The 9,977-nt window shown below is 41.8% G+C and overlaps 1 protein-coding gene across 1 annotated transcript in view; it reads left to right on the top strand.

Moving 5' to 3' along the window:
* Positions 1-9,977, top strand: part of LOC109470690 (putative bifunctional UDP-N-acetylglucosamine transferase and deubiquitinase ALG13) — a 60,630-nt gene that overhangs the window by 46,459 nt on the left and 4,194 nt on the right. Inside the window, 8 exon segments of the mRNA XM_019769720.1 lie at positions 4,090-4,161; positions 6,183-6,348; positions 7,260-7,337; positions 7,339-7,459; positions 7,869-8,016; positions 8,602-8,858; positions 9,185-9,225; positions 9,562-9,666. Of these exon segments, the coding sequence (XP_019625279.1) occupies positions 4,090-4,161; positions 6,183-6,348; positions 7,260-7,337; positions 7,339-7,459; positions 7,869-8,016; positions 8,602-8,858; positions 9,185-9,225; positions 9,562-9,666 (988 nt within the window).

The raw sequence follows: 9,977 nt of genomic DNA, 5'->3' as shown, positions 1-9,977 counted from the left end.
GTGTCCTTCGGTTGGCTCAATGACCTCCACACATAGCTGTCCTTGGTGCTGAATGACTCTCACACATAGCTGTCCTTGGTGCTCAATGACCCTCACACATAGCTGTCCTTGGTGCTGAATGACCCTCACACATAGCTGTTCTTGGTGCTGAATGACTCTCACATATAGCTGTCCTTGATGCTGAATGACCCTCAAATATAGCTGTCCTTGGTGCTGATGACCCTCACACATAGCTGTCCTTGGTGCTGAATGACCCTCACACATAGCTGCCCTTGGTGCTGAATGACCCTCACACATAGCTGTTCTTGGTGCTGAATGACTCTCACATATAGCTGTTCTTGGTTCTGAATGACCCTCACCATAGCTGTCCTTGGTGCTGAATAACCCTTATATATAGCTGTCCTTGGTGCTGAATGACCCTCACATATAGCTGTCCTTGGTGCTGAATGCCCCTCACATATAGCTATCCTTGGTGCTGAATAACCCTCACCATAGCTGTCCTTGGTGCTGAATGACCCTCACACATAGCTATCCTTGGTGCTGAATGTCCCTCACCACAGCTGTCCTTGGTGCTGAATGACCCTCACCATAGCTGTCCTTGGTGCTGAATGACCTCACCATAGCTGTCCTTGGTGCTGATGACCCTTATATATAGCTGTCCTTGGTGCTGAATGACCCTCACACATAGCTGTCCTTGGTGCTGATGACCCTCACATATAGCTGTCCTTGGTGCTGAACAACCCTCACATATAGCTGTCCTTGGTGCTGAATGACGTTAACACATAGCTGTCCACCAATATCTGACTTTGCACCCTTCTAGACACATCTAGTATTGGCTGTGGTCAGTGGTGAGGTGAAGTAGACATGAAGCGAAGGCTAGCTGGATAAAATCCCTGCTCAATTGGTGTTTTGCTGTAGTTATTCTTACTGACTTAGGGGCTCAATGTAGCCCAGCTTTCTCTCTCAGCAGCCAGCCTTAAGGCTTCCTTGCAGCTCTTGTTGACAGCTTGGAGGTCCCTCTTGACTGTCTGTCGCCAGTTCATCTTTGGACGTCCCCTCCTTCCCTGTCCTTCTGGGCACCACTGTAGGACCTGGTTGGCGAATCTGACAATTATTCCAGTCACAAAAACAGTGGTTTTGATAGATCACGGTCTTGCCTAGTGTTTGTTGTACAGTTTGGTGCCATACTTGGTATTCACAAAGGTACAGGCTACAAAATCATTCAGTACAAAATGTTGCCTCTGCGATTGTCTTTAGTTCTGCAGGAAAAAGTCATCGCCCTCCATAAATCCTGACAGATATGAGCCCTTGACAGATTCAATTTGTGCAGAGATTGATGCATTGCTCCTAAAGGAGACACTAAAACTTAAAAAAAAAAAACTAAACTAAAAATAACGCTCCATAAAACCTCTTTACTGACTCACCCACTCCAAGTGCAGAGGGGACCGCCAATTCCCATTCATTGTTTGTCAGGGATTCGATTGAAGTTTATCACTCTATTTATACTAGTAGGCGGTTGCATGCAAAATCACACTTGGCAAGTGACCCAGCTTTCTTGAAGAGTTATCGCTTAGGTCCAGGATCGGTGATGACTTAATAAAAGGGGACGTCTCTGTGCATTTGTTATCTCAGTTCTGTCTTTGTGCATTTCTTATCTCAGTTATATGGCCGCACATGATGTATTAGAGATGTTTTGGAGGGTGCAGAGGTGCAGTGCATGTCTGGTAAGGAAATTGAGTGGAGCACAATGCCTTATGCAGAAGCATATCTCCAGTCTGGTATCCATTTGGTAAGAGTAAGGTGAAGGTAAGGTATCCATTTGATTCTAGCTCAGCTTGCCCCTTTCATCACTTCTCCCATGACTGGTCTGGCACCCTTTCCTAGAAAACTGATTAAATATTCACACTTAGCTATAGGGCTCTCGCTGGTCCCTTGGACAGTTGGAAGAACACCCCCACCCAAACAGAAACTTAGCTATGGCCCTGCCCTGGACCAAACAATAAATGGTGAAAGACTATCCTGCTTGGAAGCAATGGTTGGAGCTAACCAGGGCATGAATAGATGCAGACTTTTTATCCACCGCCAGGCACTACATGTATCATTAGATAGCTTTAAACAATGTTTAGAGTTGGATGTTCAAGGGTTAGGTGTAACCAACAAGTCGTTTGGTGTAATGTAACCAGCTGCGAAGCTGGGGTGTTACTCCGAATTGCGGTTATACCGGCTATACAAATACAGATACAGAATGACATCTGTGGGACAACTCTGAAAGCGTTGTGCTTGAATCCCCTGTGCAGTCCCCGGTACCAGCACTATGGCAGGGACTATCACAGCCGGGACTATCAGGGCAGGATGTACCATGGGCACGGGTCCCCGCATGGACACAGGTTCAGCTCACAGGGGAGGTCAGTCACTGGTGCAAAGTCACAAAAAAATCACTGACACAAAAAAAAAGACAAAAGCACCCAAAAATACATTGTAGATTATGCACTGCCTCCTTTAAATGCACAAGAAATCAACAGCACTGCCACAAAAATATAAAAACACCGAAAAATACAATGTATATTATGCCCCCTGGAAATGCACAGTAAAAGAAGATACTCCTTTGATCACCAACACTGCCACAAAAAATATGAAAACACCCAAAAATACAATGCTGTATATATTAATTTATGCACTGCCTCCTGGAAATGCACAGCAAAATCACAAAAAAAAATTTAAAAAGCACCAAAAAAGTAACTGCCAACAGCACTGCCACAAAAAATTTAAGAAACACCCCAAAAATATCTCTTCATACAATGTATATTATGCACTGCCTCCACTAGAAAAGCACAACAAAAGAGATGATAATCCATTGATCACCCTTTTCTAATTATTCTCTTTAATAATAACATTTTCAACCTCTTACTACCAGTGCCACAAACCACATGCCAAAAACATCAAGATCTGTGCACAAAGCTTCACCCACAGCAAAACAAATACTCTAGTCTTGCAGAATGTATTTATCTGACTATATATTACACTGTATGTCAAAGGTAATGTCATGTTTCTTTGCAGCTCCATTTCCGTAAGTCAAGTTAAAATGCTAAAATGATATGAACAATGTAGGCAACCACAGCAGCTTGCATAAAAAATGAAATGTCTGCTGGTAACGTTACGTGGCATAGGTCTTTTGTTTTCTATTACCTTTTATAAATGCGTTTATTTTCTCTCCTCTTTCCATAGAAGAACCCTTAAAGGCATCCAATGCAATATCAGGGCAGCAAAACATTCTAGTAACCATTTTCCATCAGAATTGTAGTAATTTTTGCTCCATGAGGGTCAATATACATTTGTATATTGGGATAGTGTGATTTCAACTCACCATGTAGATAAATGACTAGAAAATTGGCTTTGAAAAATCGGGTTTCCAAGCCCTAAAAACTGCACAGGATGCCTTTAAGTCTTGCTCCTTTTGACAGATGGGCTGTGACACATGAGAGTGCCTCCACCCTTGTAGAGGAGACACTGCAAATTGAGAGGTTGCCGTGAGCCCTACATAAAACTCCTGCAAAATGAAGCCATATGTCATAATTGTCGTATACCTGTGGAATCTGAGCACTCGTAAAACATCCCTCCCTCCATTTTCTAGCTTTATATTTTGATGTCTCCATTTCTTGGCAGCCATAAATTGAGTTTCTTGGCATCCATAAATTGAGTCCAGATGCCTAAAAAAGATGTCTAAAAGTATATGATATATTAAAGACATCCTACAAAATGTTGATAGACAGTGCAGTATTTTTCCCCTACATATAACAATTCCCCTTCAAAATTGAAGAATTAAACAATAAAACATCACAACCTCCCCTCTAGACATCATAAGCTAGTTGTTATTTTTCCTGAGGACCCAAGGATGAAGAGTGTATCTTTTTTTTTGCCTTTCTAGTTTTTTTATTAATTTTCCACAACAAACAAACAAACTACAAATGCCTCCTTAATTGCAGTCAATGGAAATTAAACATAAATACTACCAGGAACCAATAAGTACATGAAAAAGGGAATAAAGTATCTGGAAATTTAACTGTCTTTTTTTCCTTGTTTTTCTCCCAGGAACCAGCCTCCTCGGTTCATGCGGCAGGACCAGATGGAAGGGAGGGGACCCGGCCCTCGCCCTGGCAGCAGGTCAGTAAAGCTGCATACATGAATATACAGCTTGTTGTGCACAGGAGAAATCTCATCGGAGTCATCAGTCAATTAGGAACTGTTACAGGAACAATCAAGAAGGCAAAATGCAAAAGGCAAAATGCATCACAGTTTTCAATTATTTTTACTGAAGGAAAACCGAAGGAAAACATATTGTTTTGGCTCAGTTTCTTCTTCTTCTCCAAACAGTGATTTCTGATGTGGTCAATGACCTGAACCAGACTGTCTATCACCATGGTAACTGGTGTTGGGTTACATAACGTTGCAATTTCATAGTACGAGGGATTTAAATATATGTATATGAATGTGTTTGAGTAAGAATTAACAGAGCAGACCATATACATGCAAAGGTAAACATTAAGCATTTTCTTTGCAAACGTTACTTTTCTAGTTCACCCTTATTCTTGCCCAAGGGCGTCTGAGTAAATATATGGCTTGTTGTGCACAGCAGAAATCCCCTTTGGAAACATCAGTCAATTGAGATCCCTTACAGGAACTATCAAGACTTAGAGCACAAACTGCAGCACAGTTTTTGTTTCTCTGATTTATTTTCGCCCTTATTCTTGCTCAAGGACGACTGAAAGATCAAGCATAACTTCTAATGCACCTTGCTCACTAATAATGGCTCTTACTCTTAACTCCTGATTTGCCTTGTCCTCAGCAGGATGGTCCTTGTTAAATTTCTTAGTGTGATGTACATCTAGCCTTTTCATGCAAGAAAATCCCACTATAGATATTAATGCAGCTGTAACACTTAGTGTAGATTAGCTGATATGTGCTAGTATACATTTTGTAACTGCTGTGATGTATAAGACTTAGGGACAGGCTTTAGGTAATCATCAGCAGTAGACCTGTAATGATCTTTCTTGAGTAAATTGTACAGTCATCCATTTTCATTTGGTCCTGGATTTCTATTTATTGTAATTTCACAAACTAGGAAGAAAAGGACTTTCTTCAACTGTTGGGGGCCTTGGGGCCAAAATATGTCTTTCATTGAGCATTATGCAGTTGATTAAGAACCTAAAATGTTTTTTTTTTGTTTTGCAAATCAGAAAAAAGTGGACAGGGCGAATCCGAGAAACAACAAATTAAATTGGTGTGGCCTTAGGTAATCATCAATAGTAAACCTGTAACGGTCTTTCTTTCTGGAATAATTGTACGCCATCCATCCTCATTTGGTCCTGGATTTTCTATTTACACAATCAGGGTTTGCCTTGGACATTAGAGGTGTTAAGGGGTGGCTGTGTGTGGGTGGATAGTGATAGATCACTTCAAGTGCTGAAATTAATGCTCAAACCATTACGACTTGAAGTTTTCTAATATTCCCATACAAGCTGACAATATTGATACGGAATGACTTTGATGGCATTGATTTTTTCAAAGCCCATGTTATTACGCATACTATTAGCTAGAACAAGTCATCTTGCACTTTTGTAGTTGAATTATAATGGAAGATGCTGTTGAATACTGAAACTGAAACTGAAACTGTTTTATTCACATTGATTGGCAGCCAATATGCATTGCTTGGCTGAATTGCACAAGTGATTACATGTTAAAATAGCTTGAAAAGAGATACACATTAAAAAGCACAACATTGACGATTAAAATTAAATAGATTTAAAATTCTGTAGGTCAGGTCCATTAAAACAGAGGCGGACTAGACTTTTCATCAGTATGTACATCTATGGAGGAAGCATGTCGGCAGAACGTACTGCAACTGCATGAGACCTGTAATGTATTGTGCATAGCACTTTGGCAGAAGGTCTTACATAATGCATTCGAGTATAGAAGGTTAACATCCCGGCTATAGTTTCCACATGTTGTGCCAAAAAAGATACTGTCTGCAACAGGCAAAATTCTGATGCAACGTTGAGCAAAAATCCAACGAAGAAAATGATCCAAAATCAGGGTTTCACGCAGATGCAGTGCGTTCTGCCAACGTGCAACAAATTAAATTGGTGTGACCTAAGACAAATGAGTGACTCCCCCCCCCCCTCCAGGTACCAGTACAGTCACGGGCGGGGTCGGGGCCGCGGCAGGAACACCCCCACCCCTCCCCCGGGGCCCCCCCAGGGGGGTGAGATGGATGAGAAGCAGGCCATCGAGGAGTCCATCGTCCTGTACGAACTCCAACAGAGAGACCCGGATGCCTTCCCTGCACTGCCGGTAAGGAGTTTCTCACTAGCATGGTTTTCTCAACCTGTAGCTATTAGCTAAGGCCTAGGAAAAAACAGCTGTGTTTCCTGTTTCCCGACCGACCCTTTAGAAGAGGCTGCCAACACTAGTCTTTTTTGGTGTGGACCCCTGCAAGGGACATATTTTTTTATCAGATTGACCTTCTCTAACTCCATGATCTGACACATAGAGTGATTAAATGTCGTAAAGTCGGTTTTCCAACATTGACATTGGAAATAGTGTCCTCATGCAAGTTTATGTTTGTTGGATCACTACAGATCGCTGAAGTCTAAAAAAAAAAGAAAAGAAAAAAGACAATCCCAACCTACTGACCCTAATTTTTTCAGGACTGAAACAGGAAACACAACATTTTATTCTACAGGCCTAAGGAGTTTCTCACTGCATCTAGCCATTAAGCTAACGAAAGGGTATATACGGTTGACCAATGATGATAATGAGCCATTGATATTAACTGTTACACTTAGTGTCATGCTCTTTACCAAAATGGAGTATTTGTTTTCATCATACCATTGACAGCCAGGTAATTGCCAACCACTTGTTACCTGTTGGTCATGTGTTGCTAAGGTTTTTAACGCCCTCTAGTGTAATGTGATGGTACTGCAGGTAGTGCTTGGACGGTTGAGAATCTTGATAATCAATATAAAAGAAATTATTAAAATTAAATAGTTACTGTAGATACATAATGGTACATTATGATACATAAGGAACAAACTATGGATTTTGTAACATGAAAGGACTTACCTACTAGTAGATGATTATCACTTCAAAAATTGCTATCGTTCATTGTGTTTATGTATTTCTATAGTCTTTGAAACTCTTTGCTCGTATATAGTCAGTCTCTAAAAAGTCAAGTCCTTATGGTCATGGATTTTTCTCCGCAGACGTCTAACGGACAAGTGCAACACGTGCAGAGCAACACGGTGTGGGGGAGGGGGCGAGGGCGGGGCATGGGGCGCCGCCACCCCCACCCCTCCCCCTCCCTCCACCACCCCCAGCGACGGGGGCCACAGCATGACCATGGAGGAGGGCTCGCTCTGCAGCAGCATGCAGGAGCTCAACATGAACGAGAGGGCCAGTCCTGGTGGGGACTTCTTCTGTCATGTTTACAACTTACGCTAACAAACAGTTACTATAATTTAAAAAGATGCTTAATTCCGGACCATTAGAAAGATCAGGCTATGTTGTAAACACGTTGGTAAAGATTAGACATCCAGGTAATATTAAGATACACCAGAAGACAGTTACTCAAGTAACAGGATATGATTTTGGAAACGATCAGTGCCACTAGTCAGTGCCACTAGTCAGTGGATGCTACCTAAAACGTTTGACTGTTTCCAAAATCATATCCAGTTGCTTGAGGAACTGTTTTTTTAAATTTAATATGTATCTTATTACCTGGTTGTCTAACCTTCACTGACGTGTTTACAAAATATGGTGTGTTTTACTTTACGATGCTGACCTGTCTCTGACTCCTTTTGTAAATTTTTCAGATGGCGAGCGTATTTGCTCCCCGGTGTCGCACCAGATGGAAGTGCCTCCCATGAAGCGAGTCATGACCCCCACCAAGGAGTTCGTGCCCCGGTCCTCCCGAACTCCGTCTCCTTACCAGAACCCGACCCCTCCCCTCCAGAGTCAACGGTAACAGCTTACATAAGGACATTAAAGCTACTAATGTGCTGTGAAGGGCTACAGTACATGTACCTGTCCTTTGATTGTTTATCGGACCATATCAACAAATAATATTGCTCTTAGGGTTGATTCTATTGTGCTTGAATTATTTTTCTCAGGCTGACGACTATTAAAGGCATCCAATGCAGTTTTTAGGGCTTGGAAACCCAATTTTCAATATTCTAGTCACTTATCTACATACTGAGTTGAAACCACACTATCCCAATGTATATTGACCCTCATGGAGCAAAATTTCTGACAGAAAACAGCGTGGGCTGATTTCGAGGGTACCATCCATGAAATAGAGGACTCATCTTGGGGCTTGTTTCTGCAATTTCAAATAACCAAAGTAGGAAATACTGATTGAAATGTGCTAATGTGAAGCAGTATGTGTCAATATCATAAAGATTGCCTTATTCAGAATATTTCCAGTTTTGTTGCTCTGAAATCGCATTGGTTGCCTTTAAGCCTCAGGATGCAGTTTCTTGTACTTTCATGGAGACTTTCAACATGGCCTTACACGTACATAATGATTTTCTCCTCTCCCCACCACAGTGCCAACGCAGAAATCAGCTCTTCCAACAGCGGCAGTAACCAGCAGATGTCCACAGACAGCACCTCCTCCCCCGCTTCCACCCCCAACACCCCACCACCCCAGACCGTCGCGCCCAACGGGTACGTGCCGTACATGCAGCCCATGCACGTTCCCTTCTACCCCATCATGATCCAAGCCACCGACAACCTGACGGGGCCAGTCAACCTCAACTTTGGTCCCTCCAGGGACCCCTATGGGAACGACTTGCCACATTCAGGTAAGTATTCGTCAGCAGATTTAATGCTTTACAAATTGTGATATACAAAATTATACAAGCGATCACAATTTGTGTTTACATCATTTGCATGCAAATTATTGGTAGGTAAATCAGCCAAATGTCACCTGCTTTTTGCCTACCACTTGCTGGCCATGTCATGGCGATTGCCCGTATACTAGTACTTACCGTTTCTAACTCTCCTATTGCTTGTAGTGTATGTAAAATATCTTTTCTTGGAGCAAGTTTTGCTGTCAAGCTGAAGATAGATCTTGATATTATATGGAACTAATGATGCTTGCTCAAGTTGTTGTCAATTTTATTTTCAGATGTCTCTACGCTTAGATTCTTCTACAACTTGGGCACTGAGGTGAGGGAAATTTACTGAAATGTCAAACTTGTACATAGTACACATATCTGAACGTTATATGTGTTGAAAAAAGGGTAATTTAAAAAAATAAAAATTAAATGCAGATAATGCATGGTACATGGATTCTCTATTACAAGGACAATGATAGCAATGAAATTAGATTATTTTCGATGGAGGCAAGTGGCTTTACAGCTTAATGGAAGAAACTCTCATGTTCATCTCAATGGAAGCAGGGAGCTTATAAACTTGATGATGGAAAATGAAAGAATAAAAAAATTGTGTCCTTGATGAATGCACTGAGCCTTTTTGTTGTCACTGTGCCCGTTTATGTTGCAGTACTATCGCTGCTGCATGAACATGATGGCCATCCAGCACCAGCAACAGGAGGCAGCCATGGCCAACGCTTACTTTTACAACCAACAGGCACAGGGACAGGTGCAGGTACAGGTGTTTTGACTTACTAGTACTATCCAGGGCTCTAGCTAGCTTGACATTTTTTTCTGTCAACCCAGGTTCATCATCGGATTTTCAAGCCTTCAAAAACGTAGTTTCCTGCATTTTGAGAGGCAACTCATGAGAGTGGTTGTTGGTGGTGGTCCTAAAGATGTTTTAATATTTTACCCAAGATTTTTGTTAATTTTGTCTGTCAAGGTTGACGGATTGGTTAAAAAAAATTTCCGTCACATGCCGCAAAGTGCCGGTAATTGACGGAAAAACTGGTGCTGGCTAGAGCCCTGCCCCCTGGAAACTGT

Source organism: Branchiostoma belcheri, unplaced genomic scaffold (assembly GCF_001625305.1).
Source record: "Branchiostoma belcheri isolate BF01 breed outbred unplaced genomic scaffold, Haploidv18h27 scaffold23, whole genome shotgun sequence".
In the NCBI taxonomy this organism is placed as follows: Eukaryota; Metazoa; Chordata; class Leptocardii; order Amphioxiformes; family Branchiostomatidae; genus Branchiostoma; species Branchiostoma belcheri.
The sequence above is the reverse complement of the archived record's forward strand: the minus strand, read 5'-3'. Positions and strand labels throughout refer to the sequence as shown.